The sequence below is a fragment of the Sphaerodactylus townsendi genome, linkage group LG03 (assembly GCF_021028975.2).
Source record: "Sphaerodactylus townsendi isolate TG3544 linkage group LG03, MPM_Stown_v2.3, whole genome shotgun sequence".
Classification (NCBI taxonomy): domain Eukaryota; kingdom Metazoa; phylum Chordata; class Lepidosauria; order Squamata; family Sphaerodactylidae; genus Sphaerodactylus; species Sphaerodactylus townsendi.
Genome location: NC_059427.1, coordinates 171,808,088 through 171,832,219, shown reverse-complemented (window position 1 = coordinate 171,832,219; position 24,132 = coordinate 171,808,088). Strand labels below are relative to the sequence as shown.

The 24,132-nt window shown below is 45.1% G+C and overlaps 2 protein-coding genes across 3 annotated transcripts in view; both read left to right on the top strand.

Annotated features, from left to right (window-relative positions):
• The first annotated feature begins 3,527 nt into the window (after positions 1 to 3,527).
• CRLF3 (cytokine receptor like factor 3) overlaps positions 3,528 to 24,132 on the top strand; it is a 64,696-nt gene continuing 44,091 nt past the window's right edge. Inside the window, exons 1-3 of one of the 2 annotated variants that reach the window (XM_048491736.1) lie at positions 3,528 to 3,664; positions 18,114 to 18,321; positions 20,982 to 21,069. In XM_048491736.1, the coding sequence (XP_048347693.1) occupies positions 3,548 to 3,664; positions 18,114 to 18,321; positions 20,982 to 21,069 (413 nt within the window). In that variant the 5' untranslated portion in view covers positions 3,528 to 3,547. Of the gene's footprint in view, positions 3,665 to 3,708; positions 3,813 to 18,113; positions 18,322 to 20,981; positions 21,070 to 24,132 lie in introns of those variants that run through there. The other variant, XM_048491737.1, reaches the window with a different exon arrangement.
• LOC125430051 (E3 ubiquitin-protein ligase RNF220-like) lies at positions 3,544 to 12,114 on the top strand. The gene is given in 3 exon segments (XM_048491738.1): positions 3,544 to 3,664; positions 10,701 to 11,131; positions 11,133 to 12,114. Coding segments are annotated over 2 exon segments (738 nt in total). The 5' UTR covers positions 3,544 to 3,664; positions 10,701 to 10,744; the 3' UTR covers positions 11,484 to 12,114.

Genomic DNA, 24,132 nt, shown 5'->3' with positions numbered 1-24,132 from the left:
GAGCGGTTGGTTACCTTACCCTGCTGCCTGCAGGTGAACGGGCAAGGATGGGGCAGCCCGGACGGCTCGTTAGACCCTGGTCTGGGAGCAGAGAAGGAGCATGCGGCTCTCGAGCCGCAGGTTCCCTACCCCTGTTCTAGCACAATCAGAATGAGGAAGCAGAGGAATGCTGCAACTCATTATTGTTGGAACAAGGATGCCAATATACACATAAAGTATTAATTTTTTTAAGCGGAGAAAAATGTTTTTATCCATATTACAGAATTTGACAATTAGAGGATTGGGAGTTGCCAACTGTGCTGCCCCATGTTAGGCACTGAAATCATCCTTGAAAAGAATACAGAAAATACAACCTGATACCAGTTCCACCCAGTACTGCATTATTAAAATCTGCTTAGCATTGACAGCCCATGTGCTGTAGTGGTTAAAGTGTTGGTCTACAATTTGGCAGACCCAGCCCTTTACCACACACCACGTTTACCCCATTTAAAGGGTGTTTTCAATCCCATCATTTGTCTTGATGTTTGTCCAGACTTCCAAACATTGTTTTCTGGCCACCAAATTTTTTGTTTCACTTTTTTCATGCTGCAGTGATGCTACATAGCTCTGCTAATTCAATGATCCATGAAAACGGGAAGGGGGAAAGGAGAATGAATGAAACAGGAAAAATTAAGAGGAGAGGGTGAGAAGAATGAGAAGTGAGATTGGGGACCCAAGAAATGGCAGCGCAAGCACCAAGGGGAAGGTTTGACAACTACCGTATATACTCGTGTATAAGTCAACCCGCATATAAGTCGAGGCACCTAATTTTACCACAAAAAACTGGGAAAACTTATTGACTCACGTATAAGTCGAGGGTGGGAAATGCAGAAGCTATTGGTAAATTTCAAAAATAAAAATAGATACCAATAAAATTACATTAATTGAGGCATCAGTAGGTTAAATGTTTTTTAATATTTATTTCAAAGAAAAACAGTAAACTAGCTCTGTAAGTGGAAAAGGGAGTCAACAAAAACAATATGGTCTCAACAATAACTTTAAAAGTACAAAAACCTTAGCTCAACCAGCAACCAAGCTAAAACACAAGAGTTAAAATCCTTCAAAACTGAGGAGGAATGTTTATGTTAGCAGTAACATTTCAGAGTATCTTTAGGAGACCCTCCTGATGATACCACCCAGGTTTGGTGAAGTTTGGTTCAGGGGGTCCAAAGTTATGAACCCTCAAAATGTGGCCCCATCTACTATTAGCTCCCATTGGAAACAATGGGGGATGGGGGCACCCTCTTTAGGGGTCCATAACTTTTGACCCCTTGAACCAATCTTTAGCAAACTTGGGTGGTATCATCAGGAGTGTCACTTGATGATATCCTGAAATTTTGGTGCCACTATCCTAAAAACTGCGCTCCCTGGTGGTTGACAAAGTAAAAGCCCTAAAATATTTTTTAAAATACAGCTGACTTGTGTATAAGTCGAGGGGGGCTTTTTCAGCACAAAAAATGTGCTGAAAAACTCGACTTATACACGAGTATATATGGTACATGGGGGAATGTGGAAAACAGCCCACTGTTTTGAAGAAGAAGAAGAGTTGGATTTATATCCCCCTTTCTCTCCTATAGGAGACTCAAAGGGGCTTACAAACTCCTTACCCTCCCCCCCACAACAAACACCCTGTGAAGTAGGTGGGGCTGAGAAAGCTCAGAAGAACTTTGACTAGCGGCCCAAGGTCACTCAGCTGGCGTGTGTGGGAGTGTACAGGCTAATCTGGATTCCCCAGATAAGCCTCCACAGCTCAGGCAGCAGAGCGGAGAATCAAACCCGGTTCCTCCAGATTAGAGTACACCTGCTCTTAACCACTGCACCACTGCTGCTCCTTTTGGTGGGAAAAAAGAGTGTTTCAGTATGATCACACTGTGAGGGAAGCCGGCTTGGAAACGTTTCAACAAGAAACAGCACTGTAAACGTATTTTCAGAACCAATGAATAAAAAGGTGGCTGGAAACATGTCCACAACCAAACAAGGGAGTTGTGTAACTCCCCCAAGGAAACATTTCATTTACGGTCCGTGAACAACGTAAATGGCTTTTGTGGAAAAGGGCCCAGATTTGAATCTCCACATTGCTATGGAAACTTACTGGGTGTGCTTGCTCAACATAACCTACCTGACAAGGTTGTTAGAAAATACAGAGGAGCAAACAATCTGAGGTACTCTGGGTTTACATTAAGGAAAAGGTGTGTGTGTACATAAATTAATACACAAATTTTATACAGATGCAAAGAAGAGCCCAAAACATATTTTTCTCCTCTCCAGCTCCACTAACCTGAAGCAAAATTTCCACATTATTGTCAAAGGCTTTCACAGCTGGAATCAACAGGCTGTTGTGGGTTCTTCAGTCTATGTCAGTGGTTCCCAAACTTATTTGGCCTACTGCCCCCTTTCCAGAAAAAATATTACTTAGCACCCCCTGGAAATTAATTTTTTTAAAATTCTAATAGCAATTAAACTGAAAGATCTATGTATTAATGTTTCTACCTGCGGCCATCACCGCCCCCCTGGATCGCTGCAGCACCCACCAGGGGGCGGTGGCGCCCACTTTGGGAATCACTGGTCTATGTGGATGTGGCCTTGTAGTTTTTGCTCCCATCGTTTTGCCCACATCTATGGCTGGTACCTTCAGAGGCATGTCACAGTACAGGGCTGTGGTCTGGTGGTTTTTGCTGCTACCATTTTGCCCACCTCTATGGCTGGTACCTTCAGAGTCATGTCACAGTATCAGGCTGTGTGGCTGTGGTCTGCTAGTTCTTGCTTCTACCATTTCTTCCACCTCCATGACTGGCATATTCAGAGGCATATCACAGTACTGTACTGTGTGGCTGTGGTCTGATAGTTTTTGCTCCTAACATTTCACCCACATCCATGGCTGGCATCTTCAGAGGTATGTAATGGTGAGATGTTTCGGTGGCACAGGGCCACAGGGAGAGAAACAGCTCACCACGACATACCTCTGAAGATGCCAGCCAGCCATAAATGCAGGAAAAACATTAGGAGCAAAAGCTACCAGACCACAGTCGCAGCCTGGTACCTTGACATAGCTCTGAAGATGCCAGCCATAGATGCAGGTGAAACGCTGGGAACAAAACTACCACACCATGGCCACACAGCCCAGAAAACCCACAACACCCAGTCTCTACACTGTGTTGCGTGGCCTCAGCAATCAAAGACCCGGCGCAGCCTTTTCTAAAAGCTCTTGTTTCTCCACTACAATTCCGCACTGCATATTTATAACGCGTTGAAATCGTTATAAATAAACTCCTGGAAAAAAGAGTTCATTTATAATGGTTGCAACGCGTTATAAATATGTTGTGCAGAATTCACACAAGTTTCGGAATCCACATTTAGAATGAAAACCGAGCTAACAAAAGAGGAATCCCCCCTCCCTTCCCTGCTGTTTTGCTCGCCAGATACCCGGATGTTGGCAGCTTCCGGGTGTGAGGCCGCTGCCAGTAGTGGGTCAGCTTGTCGTGGCTTCCGTGCGTCGTAGGCTGGGGGAATGGAGCTAGACACGGAGCTGCTCTTGCAAGAGGCTCGCGAGAGCATCGAGGCGGCGCGCACCTACCGCCGGGAGCTGCAGCAGCGCCTCAAGGGGCTGCACCTGGCCCGCCAACAGGTAAGGGTGGGTGGGGGGGCGTGGCTGCCCCGGGATCCAGCCTGGGGAGTTTGCAGCGCTGATGTCTATCCGCGCTCTTTTCTGTGCATCAGTCCCCTGCAAGCGTGGCGAGGTTTCCAGGCGCAATTCTGCACGCGCTTTCACGAGAGTAAGCCCACTGCATCACATGGGGGTTTACTTCCGAGTAAATCGTTAGAGGATTGCACTGGCGGGTTTCTCCTCCTTCCGCTGTTGCTTTGCGGAAATTTCAAATTTTGGACTCCGTCTAGCCCCCACTACAAAAGTTATTTGCAAAGGGCTGCTCCACTGGTAATAATCGGATTTTAAAATACTCGCCCTCTTTATTTCCCTGGGAGGGCTTCTGGATCTTTAACAATTCCTAGGCAGAAATTCCAGAGGTGAAACTTTATACAGTGTGGCCTCTCTGATCTCCTTGTATGTCTGGGTTGTGCACACCTGAGTCAAAAATGGCACTCCACAATGTTTTGAGTGACACGTCAGAAACTGACAACTATTCTCCCTGTTTGAGTTTTGAGTCATTTTTGTCATTATTTTATGCTTATTTAATATATGGCACCACACATGATTGGACTTTTTTTGGGGGAAAAAGAAAATGTTTCTCATTTGTTTTGGGCAGGGTGGTTGGGTGGGTTTTTCATACCAGTAGAGTCAGGCATTTCCCGCACTGAGCCCAAAAAGTTGGCAATTACTGCTTTAGACTGTGGAAAATGTCGTCCAGCTTTTAATTTTCCTTCATATTGAAAGTCTAGCACAAATGGAGGTGGCTTTCTTTAGTTAGAGAAATTTCAATGGGTTCCGACTCCAGTGCTTCTTCAGGTGCTAAAATTATCCTCCTATCCTGTCCCGGAAATTGTAAGTATGCTGCACCTATCCAAAAGCAGACTTTTGGACAACAGACGTAAAATTAATTTCGGAATTACTTTAAAATTGTGTAAACTTATAAAAGCAGTTCCAGTAAGTGGGACCTATAATTAGAGTGTAGATAAATATGAAATAAGTACATGCAAAGCCATTATTATAATACTATGGGTTTCAATAGATTCTCCCCCCACCCCCACGAGAGAGTTGGTATATTTGCCCTTGGCAAATGTAGTATATAAGTAATGCACTTAATTTGAAAACTGTATTATTGTGTAAACCATAATCTGGGGAAACTTTTTCCTTTTGTGCACAGGATTGTGTTGGAGAGTTTGCCATTATTGGGGATTCTGCATAGGTGCAAAAGCATGTATTCCCAGTGGGAAAAGTTGCACAGCACATGCTTCTCTGAGTTATGCCCAGTCCACAGGTGGTACTGTACCCCCCAACACCTTTTCTAGTGCCAGGTAGCGCTTTTGCCCACAAGTCTTTTGACTGACTATTGGAGATCTGATTGGCTGTGGAGATTTTTTGTCAAATCGCTTTGGCAGCAGCTGCCGCCGTAGAACAAGGATCTACGCTGTGTTACTGAAGTTAAGCTCAGCCACGGTTTCATGGTTGCCTTCGCCTCCTGCAGCGGCCATTTTCAGCAGGCATTTTGCTGCTGCGCCCACTGTGCTGTGACCAAATGTGCCCGCAGGTTTAACAAGCCTGGGGACACCACTCTGGTATATATAGTCAATCTGGTTTATCTGCTGTTTAACTTTTCCCATGCGATGTGCATACTTAACCTTGATACTTTGATTTCAGTGTGTTATGAGGATCTAAGCCAGTGGTTCTCAACCTGTGGGTCGCAACCCTTTTGGGGGTCAAACGACCCTTTCACAGGGGTTGCCTAAGACCATCGGAAAACGGTCTTTTTATATTTTATATATACCAATTTTATGGTTGGGGGAGCATCACCACAACATGAGGAACTGTATTAAGGGGTCGCGGCATTAGGAAGGTTGAGAACCACTGAGCTAAGCACATTAAAGGTGAAAAGGACAAGATAAAGTGTTGGGTCAGAAAGGTTTCTGCCATTCTTTTTTTTCCCAGGTTTTTTTTAGGCATGCAGCCATTAATTAACTGGAGTGGGGGCAAGAGGTCCCCAACTGAATGAATCAGTTATTACTTGGAAGCAGATACACTTGGGATGCTGAGGCCATACTTCTGTATGTCTTTCAAATTAAAAAAAGCTGGTTTGACCTGGCAAGATGGAGTACATCTGAGATGTTATCATTAGAGGGCAAACATGTATATGATGCACCCATGACTTGTGGAATCTGGGTGATGCACGGCTCAACTGGTGTCCTGTGCCATCTCTGTTGCGTAGCTGGAGATGAAAAGATCTAGTTTTCAGGGATACAGAAAAACGATGGACAGACTACAACAAGACTAAGTTTTGCTGTTATGGTCACATCTGGTTACAGTTTCTGCATAGGAAGAAATATGTTACATATTTATTTATTCTAGGGAAGGAAGAAGGGTTGCTTCTTGGTTGGAAATCTGCCTCTGGTTTTAGGAAGGAGGTGTGCAGTCTGTGCCTTCAGTTAGTACAGCCCCATTGCACAGTGGGCCAGGAAGATTTATTTTCCTCTGTCTAATAAAGGTTCGCAGAACTGCTGAGCCATCTCAGATTTTTGGCATCTTTTCTTACCAGCTAGTTTGCTGGTGTCAGATAAATGTTGGCTGGAAAAATCTAGTTGGTACTTGTTCTTTGTGCATTTAATGTAGGCAGCTGTAGGTACATCAGTATCATTATTTTCAATTTGGGCATTCATGAATAGCCATATGGTGATTCTGAGACCAAATATAAATGCAGTAGACAAAGTGCAGTAGACAAAGTGCTGGATTTGACTTGGAAAAATATTGATTCAGCCATGATGGTCTTTGGATAACCTTGAACCAATCTCTCTTTAACAACCTACATTTTCCCAGTGTTACCTGGAATACTTTAGGAGCAGAATTCATGTTTTCCAGGATCCACTCCCATCAGCCCCTACCAGCATGTGCTGACAGAGGCTGATGGGAATTGTAGTTCCTGAACATCTGGAGAGTCAGAGGGTTCCCATCCCAGCCCCTACCAGCATGGCCAATTGGCCCATGCTGACGAAGGCTGATGGGGAGTGCTCCTGAGCTACAATCCTGCTCTAGAACAGCGGTTCTCAATCTGTGGGTAGCAACCCCTTTGGGGGTTGAGCGACCCTTTCACAAGGGTCGCCTAAGACTCTCTGTATCAGTGTTCTCCATCTGCAAAATGGATAAATGTTAGAGTTGGGGGTCACCACAACATGAGGAATTATATTAAAGGGTCATAGCATTAGGAAGGTTGAGAACCACTGCTCTAGAAATTCTGGTGCCCCAGACCTAGTGGTAAGAGTATAGATATGTGGTAAGAGTATAGATAAGAGCAGGCGCACTCTGATCTGGAGGAACCGGGTTTGATTCCCAGCTCTGCCGCTTGAGTTGTGGAGGCTTATCTGGGGAATTCAGATTAGCCTGTACACTCCCACACACGCCAGCTGGTGACCTTGGGCTAGTCACAGCTCTACGGAGCTCTCTCAGCCCCACTCACCTCACAGGGTGTTTGTTGTGAGGGGAGAAGGGCAAGGAGATTGTAAGCCCCTTTGAGTCTCCTACAGGAGAGAAAGGGGGGATATAAATAAAAAAATATTGAAAGAATTCGATATCATATGATTTTAGCCTTATGTCCTAAATGAACATTCTTGCACTGTCGAAGGCTTTCACGGTCGGACAACTGTTTGTTGTGAGCTTTCCAGGCTGTGTGGCTGTGGACTTCTCTCTGTGATACACCTCTGAAGATGCCAGTCACAGATGCTGGTGAAATGTTAGGAACAAGATCTATCAGACCATGGCCACACAGCCTGGGAAACCCACAATGACCAGAAAATTCTTGCCTAATTCAGATTACATTATTGTAGTCCTTACTGGTTTTGAGTTCATTAGACTTGGATACCCTGACCTGGACAACCCCAGGCTAGCCTGATCTTGTCAGATATCAGAAGCCAAGAAGGTTGTGACGTAGAGGCAGGCAATGGCAAATAACTTCTGAATGTCTCTTGCCTTGAAAACCCTAAGGGGTTATCATAAGTCAGCAGTGACGTCATGACACAAAACAAAAGGCTTTAGAACACAGGTGTCAAACTCGCGGCCCTCCAGATGTTATGTACTACAGCTCCCGTCATCCCCTGCCAGCATGATGCTGGCAGGGGATGATGGGAACTGTAGTCCATAACATCTGGAGAGCTGCGAGTTTGACACTTGTGCTTTAGAACATTGCTCAAAACCAGCCATTCTGTTCACAGATCCACTACTGCATACCTGTCTTTAAATGGTGACTGTGTTAACTAATGAATTTGCAAACACATCTACCCAAGCCTTCCAAATATGTCCACAAAAGTTACTGGTCCACTGTTTGATATTAGTTCACCTGTCTGCTCATAACGTCAATCATTTATAGCCTAAAAGAAAGACAATGGAATAATCATTTAGTAAATATTTCTTCTTTGGTGATCTGGGTGCTCTTTGTGCTTTCTATCGATGACCAGCAAGTGGCTGTTTGTGACTCTGCTCCACCCTGATGCTGTGGTTGTCAACAAGGGCTGCATCTTCTTCAGTGCACACTATGATTGTTTGCATCTTGTAGTCTGTTTTAATTGTGGATTTTAGGATTTCTGCTTTTCACAGGATTTACAACAAACCACGGTTTAACCTTTTTGTTTAGGTACCTAGTGGTTGCATACTCCCTCTTCCTCCTGTTGTGTGTTGCTGGGAAATTAAATCTTCTGTTTTTGAATCCAGATTCTAAACTATAATTTGTTTGTTCTCTACCCTACAAACCAATGTTTTGGAATCTTGATTTAGAGAGCAAAAAACAACAAACTACGGTTTGCCACAGAAGCATTTTATCCCTTACCTGTGAACCAGGTAAGGATCCCATGGATTCTCGCCAATTCTTGTATGAACGGAGGTTCATTTTTATACATTTCTCATTCCAATGAAGTCATAATGTGTTGAGATTATGATGTTATACCAGATCCAATGGACTCAATGTTAACTACTCTTGCATCTTACCCCTCTTCACCCATGTTTGATTTACTTGTGCAAATCTTTGCAGTGCACAGTGGCACCAGCAATTCTGGTGTCTTGAGCTGCTGCAATTTATCTCTCTTTTGTAAAATAAAGATACACACTATAATGTTGTGGTGATGCAGCCCAAAGCCCTTGCTTATGATTCTGTCCTTTGTAGGTGCTACTACTGAGAGAACTAAAAATTTCAGAGAGAGAGTTTCTCCCTTCCTGCCACCTCTATTTCAAGTATGTGCCTAAATACTTCCTTTTTTTGAAGTACTGAAATAACGAATCAAGACAAGTCAAACTGCATAAGGACTACAAAGCACTGTGAATGCAGTTTAAAGAGGAAGTTTGTTTTTCATAACCCAAGAGCATCCTGTGTTAATACTTGTGAAGATCAGAAGTTACATCTGGCTAACATCTTTGCAGCCTCTCTGTGTGGGAAGCTTTCAACTCTTACATCTGGCTTACGGAACATTTCTCATCAGCTGAGCCATTTTTTTTCTTTTCCCTAAACCAGATTTAGTTTTCAAGCTGTCATCTTTTTAGCAGCTGCAAAATTAAACGGAATATTTAACTACAACAGAGTCCCTTTTGGTAGCCTGATGAAGCCAAATGCCATTGCGGCTTGCATTTTGGGGATAAATCTCAGCATGGTATGGTGGAAAGAAAGTGATCAGTGAATTGGGTCATATACCATGATTGAGAGCAGGAGCTCTGTAGTCTTCTGGAGGTTGACTGGGTAATCAGATATTATGTTCATTCTGGTGTGGTACAACCCAGTTTACTTTCTGCCCAGAAGGAGGGATATGTGTAAACATGTGATCTGTACATGGTTAAGACGTCACTTTGGAATGCATTAAGCGCACAGGTCCTTTCTGACACTGATGTCAGAATTTCTGCACTGAAACTCAAAATGCTTTGCTTGGTGTGAATTGCACACACTGCCCTGATGTTACTAACATTCTTAGTTTGGATTATTCTAATATTTTCCCATAGTCCTACCAGTGATCGCTCATGATCTTCCTTATGAGGAGAGGCTGCAGCGTTTGGGACTCTTTAGTTTGGAGAGGAGACGTCTGAGGGGGGATATGATTGAAGTCTATACAATTATGCATGGGGTAGAAAATGTGGACAGAGAGAAATTTTTCTCTCTTTCTCACAATATTAGAACCAGGGGGCATACATTGAAAATGCTGGGGAGAAGAATTAGGACTAATAAAAGGAAACACTTCTTCACGCAACGTGTGATTGGTGTTTGGAATATGCTGCCATAGGAGGTGGTGATGGCCACTAACCTGGATAGCTTTAAAAGGGGCTTGGACAGATTGATGGAGGAGAAGTCGATTTATGGCTACCAATCTTGATCCTCCTTGATCTGAGATTGCAAATGCCTTAGCAGACGAGGTGCTCGGGAGCAGCAGCAGCAGAAGGCCATTGCTTTCACATCCTGCACGTGAGCTCCCAAAGGCACCTGGTGGGCCACTGCGAGTAGCAGAGAGCTGGACTAGATGGACTCTGGTCTGATCCAGCTGGCTTGTTCTTATGTTCTTATGATTGCCCAGGCTAGCCTGACCTTGTCAGATCTTGGAAGCTAATCAGGTTCAGCCTTGGTTAGCTTTTGGATGGGAATAACAGGGTTGCTACACAGAGGCAGGCAAACCGTCTCTGAACATCTGTTGCCTTGAAAACCTACAAGGATGCCATAAAGCAGCTGCAACATGATAGCAAAATAATAATTATTGCAGCAGTAACAACAACAACATCATGACAAGGTCACTAAATACTATGATTTGAAAACTGAGATTCAGCAACTCTGGTACAAACCAGCTGAGGTTGTCCCAGTGGTAATTGGCATCTTGGACACCATTCTGAAAACACTAGGGCCGCACTTGAAACATCTTCAAATAGACAAAATCAACCTCTGTCAAAATCAAAAGGCAGCCCTGCTGGGATCTCCAGAATACCACGCCAATACATTACAACATCGCTTTGTTCTCCCCCCCCCCCTTTCTCCAAGTGAAAACAAACAGGCAGACCCAACTGAGTGCTCGTATTGGGAAAATGAAATGGAGGAAACAAGATGAAGGGCAGAGGGATGGTTCATGCATGATGGAGGATGACTCTGTAGACACTGAGAATGAGAACAATAATCGCTTCGAAGAGTACGAATGGTGTGGACAGAATTGGATACGAGCCACCACCCTACTGGAAGGGGGATTTCGAGGATCTGGGTTTGTCATGTGCAGTGACAAGGAGAATCCAGGCAGTGATGCTGACCTCGATGTGGATGGAGACAACACACTGGAATATGGGAAACCACAATACACAGAAGCAGATGGCATTCCATGTACTGGGGAACAACCAGGGGAAGCTAAAGAGAGAGAGGCGCTTCGTGGTGCTGTCTTAACTGGTGGCACACCTAGTACCAGAATAACACCCGAATACTCTTAAGTGGGCAAGTGACAAAATGCCATCAACAAGTAATGGGGAAAGCAGTAAACAGAAGCCCATACAAAAGACCTGCAAGAACAGTGACATAGAAAGGATTACAGAAGATTCAGCAGTGACGACATTTGAACCGCTAAATGCTTGCATCCATGACTTAGAAAGGCAACTCTCCCATGGCGACCACTATAAATGTCTCATTTGCATGGACTCATACACAATGCCCCTGAAGTCGATTCAGTGCTGGCACGCACACTGCGAGGAATGCTGGCTACGGACTTTAGGTGCCAAGAAGCTGTACCCTCAATGCAACACCATCACCTCTCCAGGGGATCTCAGGTGCATCTATTTATGAAGGACATGGCTCCTCGGACCAGATTGCTACACCATGGGGATTGGGGGAAAGGAATGGCAGCAGCGGCAGCAAGAGACATTTACAAACAAACTAGAGACTCCAAATGTGGACTAGAGGCTGAAGGTGCCCCACAATACCTCTGCTTCCAAACCTGCCATTGGCACTGCCAACTCCACAAGAAGTCCAAACCATAATCTTTATTGTGAATCTCCACCCTGCCCTTACAGACTGATGTTCTGCACCTGTCCCATTTCGCCATGAACTGGGGTTCCATCGTGGATGACCTGCAAGCCTTTTCAGGGGAACGTCTTGGGAGTCAAGCCGCCCTATGAGCCAATCTGGGAAGGGACTGGATCTTCCACAGCAGGAACCATCCCAAGCTGTAATTTGTGTTCTTATCCCCCTCCTTTTCTGTGGTGGTCTAGTGGTTTTAAAAACAAAATGCCTACACCCACACTTCCACAAAGGCAGAATGAAGCACATGTAATATAAACTCTATATGTTTACAGTGTTTACATTACAACATCCTAGGCCTCTGAGAGAGGCTCGGATTGTAACTAAAGGCCAACCATCAGCTAAAGAACTGGCAGCTGTGAGAGTAAAGAAAATTAAAACAACAACAACAGTAGTAGTAGTCCCACGCTGGCCCCATCCCGAAAATACTAGGGCAGCACTTGAAACATTGACAAAATTAACAAATTGACAAATTGACAAAATTAACATCTGACAAATTCAGAAGGCAGCCCTGCTGGGGTCCGCACAAATACTACGCCGATACATTACAACTTCCTAGGCCTCTGGGTGAGGCTCAAATTGTAATGAAGGCCAACAACCAGCTAAAGATTTGGCAGCTGTGAAATCCACGACCACGACCCCCCACCCCCCCACCCCCCACGACCCCCACCCCACCACTGACAGTAACCCTTCTACATCAAATATATACAGAATTGTGTAATCTGAAAAATGACAGGCTTCGCAGTTTAAAATTTGCAGACACAGTCTGTCATTTTTCAGGGTAAATGGTTTTGCAGACATAATGTATAGTTATTTGATGCAGCAGGTTTACAGTTGACATTCATATATTTGGCTAACAAACAAACACATTAAAATCCCATCTTAAGCCATTAAAACCATTTATTGCCTACCTAATGAAATGTCAAATAGATTTGTTAACCGTATTCTTTATACATTAGACAGGTAGATGCAGTTGTAGCAGAAATAAGACATTATTATAAGTATATTAGTATGATAACCGTAAGTGATGGCATAGAAAAGAGATGTATCCTGTTTTTGTGAAGAAGTGGAGATTTTTTTGTTTGTATTTAGGGCGAAACATTTGTTAAAATAAAAACGTAAAGTGTTGACATTGCACTTTTAAATTGTACATTAATAAAGTTGATAGTATTAAAAAAACTCATCTTAAAAGTCATTAAATCCAACATACAAATACAGCATTCAAACAATTTAGAACAAGTGTTTAAAGTAAGTACAAACTAAATGCATCAGGTACGAGAGGCAGTCAGGGTCGTTCTTACCATATAGGGAACGGAGCCCATGGCCTAGAGCTCTGGACTTTAAGGGGTGCTGGCATAGCCGCAGGCCACCATGACTCCCAGCCTTGCTGAGGAAGCACTACAGGCAGCTGAAGTGAGGGAGACGATTCTTACTGGGCATGAGTCAGCAGGGAGCTGGCAGAATGGGCACTAAAAGGGGAGATTTGTGCTGAGTGGTTACAGTGAAGGGATGGCTGCACCTGCCTTTCAGGCTGGATGCCTTCTGAATTTGCAAGGGGTCAGGGCCATGGGGTGCTGTGTGGTTTCCGGGCTGTACAGCCGTGTTCTAGTAGCGTTTTCTCCTGACGTTTTGCCTGCATGTGTGGCTGGCATCTTAACGCATGGGCCTTCTGGGCAGTTGCCGAGGAGAGGGGGCCCACACTATCCTATGTATGTGGTGGCCTGCTGTCAATCTATATATATAAAAAGCAAACAGTGACTTTTTTAGTCACTCCCTAACGCCGAAACGGCTGGACGGATCGCCCCCAAATTTTCACATGACGTCCCTCCCTGCTGCGGGCAGGTAATCGGACCTTCAAATTGCTGAAAGTCCATACCTGAGCCAGGTAAAACGTCTTTTTCCTGGCGCACCAGGCCATGAAGCTGGCTGTGTTTAACTGTCACCCTTAGAATGTTCGTGCAGCCTGTCTGTCTGTGGCCGGAGGGCTTGGTAGGAGGACTTAGAATGTTTGCACAGATGGGCAGAGAGGAGCAGTGAAAACAGTAAATAGGTAATACTGTTAGGTAATACGAGTGGAAGTGAAACACATACACACTTTGCCGTGTGAGACGTCAGGTGGGGTTCCCCCCCCCCACACGCAGGTAACTTTCACTCTCTGTACCTCACCCACTGCTACCACACAACACACATCCAGCTCATCCTCACACACCTCACTCTGCCCTCCCTCATATCCAACCACCACTTACCCACTTCCTCACCCATATTCGCCACAGCTCTCTTTTACTAAAAGCGAGCTGGAGTTTGCCTTTTTCTTCTAAGAAAATCCACGGGGTGGGGGCGAACCAACACTACTGGCTCCGCTTCTTTTGCACATGGCCCGTTAAAAACCCAGAGAGCTGGCCTCGATCTGAGCGCCTCACCACCCTGCCTCTGCTGCCTGACTGGGATAGCCTCCTTGCCCCAGTTCTGCCTTACCCAAGCCAGGACTGTGCGTGTCAACCAGCCTCATGGACAGCGGGATTTGCGCTCTGGACAGTTCCGTTGTGGAATGGAAAGGGTTACATTATACTAAAAAAAGGACACCACCATATAACAATGTGCATTGAAAAGGGAAAGAGGGATTCCATTTGACCACCCCAAAAGGCTATGCTGGGGATCATTGGACCCGCATGGACATTTGTGTGGGTTGCAGACTGTGATGAGAAGGACAATTGCCACAGCAATGCGTGGCTGGGACCCGCTAGTATATAAATAAATACTATACTAAACTATAAATATTTGTTATTGGAAAATGCATATTTAGCATGTGTTTTATTAAAGATAATGAACAATATTTATGTTAATTGTTATGATAGCTAGTAGACATGGTTATATATATATATATACACACACACACACACACACACACACACACACACACACACACATACATGCATCCACATAATGTAATATTTTATTGACCATTTACATTTTTATTCTTGTGGAGTGGTTGTATAGGTAGGGGCTCCAGTGTACTGATTTGCCCAGGGGACCTATGATGCTGTTCAGATGTCACTGCAAGGGATGAGAGGAAAATAGTAAGACTTGACCAGAATGGATAGGGTAGTGGTGGGATTCAGCCGGTTCGCACCGCTTCGGCAGAACCGGTTGTTAAAATGGTGCTTGCAAACAACCAGTTGTTAAATTATTTGAATCCCACCACCGGAACCAGGTGTTAATTTGAATCTCACCACTGGATAGGGGGGTAGGCACAGCTGCCTCTGTGTGGGCTTTGCATCTTTGTTCCTCTGCCTCTAAACCCTCTGCCTCAAAATCCTGTTCCAACATCTGCTTTGGACATCCCTGTGCTTCGATCATGGTTTTCGTTTTGGTTTTTTTTGCTTTGTTCCGTTTAGCATGGCAAGGGTGGAAGTTAAGATTGGCTTTGGGAGCAAGCCTGACCAGGTCTGCATGAAAGTCCCATTTTATTTAACGGGACTTATTTCCAAGAAGGTGTTCTTAGTGTCGCAACTTTTGAGTTGTCTTCTACAGAGAAGAAGAAGAGTTTGGATTTATATCCCCCCTTTCTCTCCTGTAGGAGACTCAAAGGGGCTTACAATCTCCTTGCCCTTCCCCCCTCACAACAAACACCCTGTGAGGTGGGTAGGGCTGAGAGAGCTCAGAAGAACTGTGACTAGCCCAAGGTCACCCAGCTGGCGTGTGTGGGAGTGTACAGGCTAATCTGAATTCCCCAGATAAGCCTCCACAGCTCAGGCGGCAGAGGTGGGAATCAAACTCGGTACCTCCAGATTAGATACACGAGCTCTTAACCTCCTACGCCACTGCTGCTCCTGCTGCTTGCCTATGCAAACTCTCTTATCCATTTACTGGCAGAGAAAGTTGAGTGAGATTTTGGATGATTGGTAAAAGGGTAGGCAGATTTGATAAGAAATAAGGAACTTCTGAGCAGTCATGTAGTTCTGCATCTGTGTTTCATGTAAATGATTGGTGGAGTGGAAAAACTGGAAAGTTAAACCAAATATTCATGCTTGATATAATTTTGAGTGAGGAAGTTGGTTTCTGTTATAACTGGCTAGCTATATTCTCACCCTAGAACAGTGATAGCGAACCTTTTCGAGATTGAGTGCCCAAATTGCAACCCAAAACCCACTTATTTATTGCAAAGTGCCAATACGGCAATTTAACCTGAATACTGAGGTTTTAGTTTAGAAAAAAACATTGGCTCCAAGGCGTGTGTTACTCGGGAGTAAGCTTGGTAGTAGTCGGTGGTTTTGCTTTGAAGCAACCATGCAACTCTTCCAACAGGTGAATCATGACCCTAGGAGGGTTTACTCAGAAGCAAGCCCCATTGCCAGCAACCGAGCTTACTCCCATTAAAGGATCGAGCTTTAGTTCTTTGTGTGAAAATCAGTGGGGTTTAACAGCGCTTAACAGGGTTACCTACACTGCTTCCCGCAAACTAGGTCTTGGGTTTAATGCTAATAATCGAGCCCAGCGGCCCATGACAGCCTAGATATGTGTGTGTGTGCGCGCGCGGGGTGTGTGTGTGACTCTGTTTGTGCGTGCCCACAGAGGGCTCTGAGTGCCACCTCTGGCACTCGTGCCATAGGTTCGCCACCACTGCCCTAGAATTTACATCTATAAAGCTGAAGGCAAACTGCATTTATATATAAAGTCCGATATTTAAATGTTCCATGTACATGTTTCTGTTTGCTAGTTTTCCTGATAACTTTTTGCTGGCAGGCCACATTTAGGCAGACTATACATGAGGCATAGATAGACCATCTGAAAATAAAAAAATCTGCATCAAAGGTACCCAGGTTGCATTTCAATAAAACTACTGAACAGTCCAAGGCAGTGGTCGCAAACCTATGGCGCGCGTGCCAGAGGTGGCACTCAGAGCCCTCTTTGTGGTCACGTGTGCTGTTGCCCCAGTTTGGGCACTCAGCAGTGGCACAGTGCCAAGGGGATGAGGGGTGCATGACGCACCGGGCGCATGGCCCTGTAGGGGTGTGACAAGGACATTCTGGGGGCATTGCGGAGGTATTTTGGGGCATTCTGGGGACACTCCAGGGCAGGGTGGGGGTGGATGGGGATGTGGCAGGGGCGCAGGGTGCACGTGTGCCCTGAGCACAGTTTACCCTCGCTCCGCCCCGGCATGCAGTCTCTAAAAGGTTTGCCATCACTGGTCCAAGGGATAGTTTTCTAAAAGATAATACCCCGAATCAAAATCCATGTAATATCTTTTACGACCAACCAAAATGACACAGAACTGTGTACAAGCTTTAGAGTTCTCCAGAACTCTTCATTGGGCTTAAGCTTTTGGAGAATTTTAGAGAACTGTTTTGTGGCCATTTTGCAAGAGAGACTGTTGGGTTTGACAGAATGCAAAATAGCTTCAGAACTTTGTCTCAAACAGCTTATTAGGCAATGTGTGGAACCAAAAACCTATAAAGTCAAGTTAAATGTATTTACACATATCGATGGATTACAGTCAAAAATTCAGAATTAATGAAAAGTTTTAAATAATTGATAAAATATCTTTTCATTGCCAAGTAAATGAAAGTAAATCAGTTTTGTCAGAGTTCAAAACAGGGAAACCTGTGATGCATTTTGTTTTCTGTTCATCCTTCTGTATTATGATCTCCTCTAACCTGCTTCAAGCTGGTGTTTGCTTGTTGTTCCAGGATAGCTGGTGAATTTTGATACCCTTTGCCTCTCAGAAATGCAGGGCACCTGGATGCTGAATGATAAAAGCCTTGTATTGTCGAAGGCTTTCACCAAGCCGGAATCACTTGTGTTATAGTCATATGGTTGTGCAGTATTTTCCTGACGTTTCGCCTGCATCTGTGGCTGGCATCCTCTGAAGATGCCAGCCACAGATGCAGGCGAAACGTCAGGAGAGAATGCTGCTAGAACACGGCCATACAGCCCGGAAACCACACAGCACCCAAGATAAAAGCCTTGTTTAGCTTTACTGCATCTTCTCTAGCACCACCCCTCCTAAGGCCTAACTCAGTGGTGGCGAACCTTTGGCACTCCAGATGTTATGGACTACAATTCCCATCAGCCCCTGCCAGCATAGCCAACTCTCTCTGTCCCACCTACTTTACAAGGTGTCTGTCGTGGGGAGTTTCTAAGCCACTTTGACACTCCTTACACTTGAGAAAAATTGGGTATAAATCCAAACTTTTCGTCCTCAATTCCCCACTCCTGCACATGAAGCCTGCAGGGTGACCTTGGACCAGTCACAGTTCTCTCAGACCCACCTGCCTCACAAGGTTGTGGAGAGAGGAAGGGAAACAGCTTGTAAGCCGCCTCGCGTCTCCGTGCAGCAGAGAAAAATGGGATATAAATTCAAACTCTCCTTCTCCCTTCTATTTTGTCTCCCTTCAGATCAAAGACAGTGCAGCTCTGACGAGGGATGTACTTGAGCAGCATTTCAACGATTTAAAAGGGACCCTGAGGAAGCTGCTGGATGAGAGGCTGGTGTCTTTGCTACAAGAAGTAGACGCCATAGAACAGGAAAGCATCAAGCCCTTGAATGAATGCCAGAAGCTAATAGAGCATGGAGTCAGTACAGCCAATGAACTTGTCCGAGAAGGTAGGAATCTATCTTTTAAAAATGCATTTATTTGTTTTTTAAAAGTCTAGAAATGTACATTTGACTGTGGTGGGTTTTCCAGGCTGTGTGGCTGTGCTCTGGTAGGCCCTTTCCGCATGGCGGCAAAAATGCCGGTGGAGGCGAGGGGACTGCTCACACAGCAGTGTTCGAGCAGCCTCGCAGATCTGCCGCACTGGAGAGATGGCTCCACACGGAGTCGCCTCCACTGACCTGCCTGTCCAGCGTCGCTCTGGAGGGCTGCAGGGACCTGCCCACGTTGCCCTCTGACCTCCAGGGGTCGGAGGGCAGCGTGGGCAGGTCTTCAGCCCTCCAGAGCAACGCTGGATAGGCAGGTCAGTGGAGGTGACGGGAAAAGTGGTGGCAGCCCGCCGGTGCGATTCACACCACGCCGGCAGGAAGACACTGCTTTTCAAAAACCTCGCTCAATGAGTGAGGTTTAAAGCGGCGCTCCGAGGCAGCCTGTGTGAACACTTCCCCAGGGATGGCATTTTTGCCATCCCTGGGGCGCTCTATTCCGCCCATGCGGAAAGAGCTGTAGTTTCTTCCTAATGTTTTGCCCGCGTCTGTGGCATCTTCAGAGGCATGTCATGGAGAGAAACACATCTTACCTTGACATGCTTCTGAAGATGCTAGCTATAAATGTGGGCAAAACCTTAGGAGCAAAAACTGCCAGATTGCAGGCACATGACCCAGAAAAGCCACAACAACCAGTTGATTCCTGCTGTGGAAGCCTTCAACAGTGTAAACATACATTTCTTTAGCAATACGTGATTATTCATTCACAGTCCGCCTGGCGTAAGCTCACTTTTCTGGATCCATGGGAGTGTCAACAAGCTCCATTAACAGTCCTTAGCAGACCAGGTGCTCGGGAGCAACAGCCGCAGAAGGCCATTGCTTTCACATCCTGCACGTGAGCTCCCAAAGGCACCTGGTGGACCACTGCAAGTAGCAGAGAGCTGGACTAGATGGACTCTGGTCTGATCCAGCTGGCTTGTTCTTATGTTCTTATGTTCTCATTCAGCCTGAGATTTTACGGCTTCAGGGGATGTTTCAGTCTCAAAACAAAGATTAGCGCATATCTGCGGAATGGTTTTGTCTCTGTGGTTTTGAGTAAAACACACAGGGTGATAAAGAGCTGTCATAAACAGAGCTAGGTCAGTGTGGTGGGACGACTAGTCCAACGGTACCAGCTTTCCAACATCTGTGGCTGCCATTATTTCACATCTCCTTTGCCATGGTAACGTCCAATTAAAAAAGATGCAGGATGCCCCCCCCCCCCCCCCCGCTACAAGCATCAGGTAGTGAAACAGAACCAGAGTAGGGGAACACTGTCCAACCGTACATTATGTTGAACTGGTTCCATTCTGTGAACACTGTTTGTAGTTGTGGGCCAAGCATCTCTACTCAAGTGAGGGTTCTGTCTTGGGACAGTGGAACCCTTTTGTCAGGAAATTCTTGGATCTGTTGACTTAGACTTGCTCAGCAGCAGCATCTTTTCCACTTCTGTGTGTGATTCAGGGATTAGTTAGTTAGATCCTTCCATTGTAAGTAGCATATTAGGCAATAAGTGCTTTCCAGCAGTTCCCGTCTTGGGCGAGTGTTTCAGCCTCTTCCTATGCAATATTCAGTGCCTTCAGGTCAAGAATACACAAGACAAAACCACCACTCTCTCTGTCCTGTCGTGCATGGAATTTATCAGTCTTTATATGGTTTTGTGCTTGTTCTGTGAATGTGGATGCTTTTACTTACCATTGCTTAATTCCATTGGGTTGGATACTAGCACAAGTACAAATACCTTTATTGGCATAAAATTAAAATATACTTATAGCTAGAAACATTTGTACAATGTTTAAAGTTATGGTTAAAATTGATTTTATAAAAAGATAAAATTGGTGATTATGTATAAATCATTATTCATAATTGGGTGCTGTGTGGTTTCCGGGCTGTATGGCCGTGTTTTCTCTCTAGAACACGGCCATACAGCCGAGAAACCACACAGCACCCAAGTGATTCCGGCCGTGAAAGCCTTCGACAACTTATTCATAATTCATACAAGTTTTCACTTTAAAATCTTTAAGCTTTAATAATTATATTTTGCATTTTTAAAATCCATGAGAAGTACTGAGTTACCAAGCTGGTAAGTTGTGGATCTCTGTCGGACAGGAGAACACGTCGTTTGTTAATGTCCTTGGTTGTACAAATGTTTAAGCTATAGACAGAGACAATTTAGAGAAGTGAAGAAATAAGATTTTCTCTCTTCTAGATTTTTAAAAACATGTCGTTGAACAAATTATATGAGGTTATTTGTTTAAAAATAATAAAAACTAGTATAGAATAGATGTGATTAGACGTTAGTAATGTTATGTATAAGATGAGAGCTATTTGGTTTTCTCTCTTTTCTGTTTCTGATCTTTTAACTCTAAACGTCACTGAATGGGATTTGGAAAGTTACAAAGGAATTAGGTTGACAACTGTGCATTTCAGTGTTATCTTTTCTGCGCTAAGGTGGCTGGTGGTTGGTACTACAACACTACACCATCTGTGTCGTGTTGCAGTAATAAAAGTAATTTAAAAGATGACTGCCATCCTTTGAAGTTCTTTTTTTAAATAGAAGCCTTTTTACACTGTTTTCATTTTAGGCGAGAATGCTATCCATGGAGCTACAGGGGAGGACAGCGACAGACTTTGCAACTTTACCAAAAAGGCGTTGCATATTCAGCTGGACAGGTAAAAGATATTGATACGGCAGCAAATAGGGAGATGGGTCTCTTAGCCTCTGTTTAGAACTGCCCCGCCCCCCATTTTTTCATTTATGACCATAGATATGAATTAGAAAGAGCTAAAATTACACCGCAGAGCTAAAATTGCACCACAGATTTACAGTCTTTAATGCAATTCAATTTATTAGAGTCAATAGACTGCTCCTCCCCTTCCGGGCTTGGGACTGCTTACAACATGGTTATAAAATAGAAGAAGAAGAACAAGAGTTTGGATTTATATCCCCCCTTTCTCTCCTGCAGGAGACTCAAAGGGGCTGACAATCTCCTTGCCCTTCCCCCCTCACAACAAACACCCTGTGAGGTAGGTGGGGCTGGCTTATCATTTGAGGCAAATAGGAAAGCTTGGATTTAAGAAGAGATGACTGAGAAATCGAAAACCTAATTAGGCTAAAATGCTATCTCAGTACATTTTTTAATATCTAAAAGCTTGACGTTATTTTGACATTACGACCCGGTTCTTGAAGCATTAAGAGTGAGGAGGCCTTATATCTCTCCCTATGTCAGCTTTCACTGCTAGACAGCTTGATAAGATTCAAGGGTTTCAATTAAAGACTTGAGTGAAATGGGAAGGATCCGTCCTTGATATTTCCAAAACTTTAGTATGCAGTAATGGGGTAATATTTAAATTTCTATAGCTAGTAATGTCTGTATTTCAGATGAAGAATTTTCTGTCTTCTGTGAAGGGATTCTCAAGGTCTGAAAAGCAATTATTAAAGAGAACAAGGATGTTTTCTCTACATTGTACTGTTCAAAGTGTAAAGCAAGGATAGCTTTTCAAATTCAAATGGAGAAAAGATCTTGGTTATGAGACAGAAGATGAAGTATGGGTGTGTGTGTGTGTGGGGGGGGGTATGGTTCCTACTTCCCTGAATGTCTTTTTCCCCCAAAGAAAATGTTATAAAGATGGTTTATCAGTAGCATTTAACACTGTGGAAGCTGGGCAAGATATTTTATATTTCTGCTGCTGTGCGTTGGTTTTGTCAGTCTTCTGGGGCAGATTTTTTACTCATGTAGTAGACATATGCAAACAAGGCCACAAATATTACAAATATTTATTGGTAATATTTGACAATCAGTTATTTGGCAATCAGTTATTACATTAAAACTGATAAATCAGGACATAATTAGTGATATTTCATTTAATCTAATGACTCTGGAGCTTAATTATGTCCCCGTGATCCATTTTGAGTAGGCTGACCAGCCATCCCGCTTTTGGCGGGACAGTCCCGCCTTCGCACAATTTGTTCCGCGTCCCACGGGTTCTTTCCATTTTCCCAATTTTTGGGAGGCTGCCACACTGCCTTCTGCGGCGCAAGGCAGTGCGGCAGCCTCCCGCGCGTGTGGCCGCAGGAGCACGGCCTTCTGGGGTGCTGCCATTTCCCGCCCTGTGACAGGGCAGGAACCCACGGGTTCTTTCCATTTTCCCAATTTTTGGGAGGCTGCCGCACTGCCTTCTGGGGTGCAAGGCAGTGTGGCAGCCTCCTGCGCACGCGGCCTCAGGAGCACTGCCTTCTGGGGTGCTGCTGTTTCCCGCCCTGTGACAGGGCAGGAAACGGCAGCGCCCCAGAAAGCAGTGCGCTCCTGCGGCTGTGCACACGCGCAGCCACCTACCCCCGTCCCGGGTTCACAAGGTGACCATCCGGTCACCTTACGTTTGAGTGACTGTTTTGAACTTGATCAGAGGAACTAGGGTAATTTATGTTGGACCTTGGAAACTGGAAAGTTCTCTTGAGATTTGGGACTGGTTTGATGTAGTAAAGGAAGTGTTCGCCTTAATTAGGGGAGAAGCAGGAAGATTCGTCTTCCACATATCCAGGCCTACAAGAATTGTGAGTTTACTTACAGGGTCACTAAATTTACATGCCTAATGTATAATATTAGGAAAACTGGTGGAAATCATACATAAGGTTTTTACAGTGGCATATCTAGTGGGGCAGAGGTGACATATGACCCAAGAGCCATTTGCCTGGGTCACATGAGGGGCGCATTTTTGCCACCTGCCCCTTCCTTCTCTCCTCCCTGCGCACCCAGACTCTGGCCAAACTCCCCTGCTCAGTGGTGGGTCCAAAAATTTTAGTAACAGGTTCCCATGGTGGTGGATTCAAACTGTGGCGTAGTGCCAATGGGGTGGGTGGGGCACGATGGGGGTATGGCCGGGCATTCCGGGGGTGTGGCATTCCTGGGCGGGGCTGTGGCAAGGACGCAGCCGCTGCGCCGGTCCTTGGGCGGGAAATGAATGCACGCAGGCGTAGGCTGCCACGCATGCCGGTGCACCTCCTGCTACACTGCTTCAAGTTCTGTGCGCTACTGCTGAGAGGAGGGGCGTAAGTAAGGCAAAAATCACGTGGCAAAATCACCCATTATTAACCCCCTCTCGGCACACACAAATAATTAGTAACCTACTCTCGGGAACCTGTGAGAAACTGTGGATCCCACCTCTGCCCCTGCTCCCCCCCCCCCTCAAAAAAATCAACAAACCTTTCCTCTGTCCAAGTGGCGCTGCACTGAGGCTGGTGACATACTGGCGGGGGCGGGGGGGAGAGAATATAGAAAATGTTATAAGTGCATATAAAAGTGATCACATTGTCAAACAAGTATTGTTGCTTGGTGTGCAATGTTGCTTTCTCTTTCCTGACATATTGTCATTGTACACTGATTCGTTCTATTTGGGGGTGGGGGAGAGAATGCCAGGAAAGGTGTGCGCCCTCCCCGGCCTGGTCTCCACCCCCAGTGTGTTGCCACCCTCAGTGCGGTGCAGCTTAGACTGAAGAATGGTTTGTTGATTTTTTTGCGGGGGGCTGGCAGGGGGAGTCCAGCAAGGGGGATGCGGTGAGGGGAATTAGGAGGCTAGGCGCAGGGAAGCACGGTTTTGCAGCAGTGTGCCACTGGGTTTTTAACCACAAATTTTATATTTTGAAATTATCATTTGGAATTGCATTTGGGTAGTTTTATTTACATTTCTAAGATGTGGAAACCCTCTATATAAGCTATAAGGGGCTGGGGGGCATAG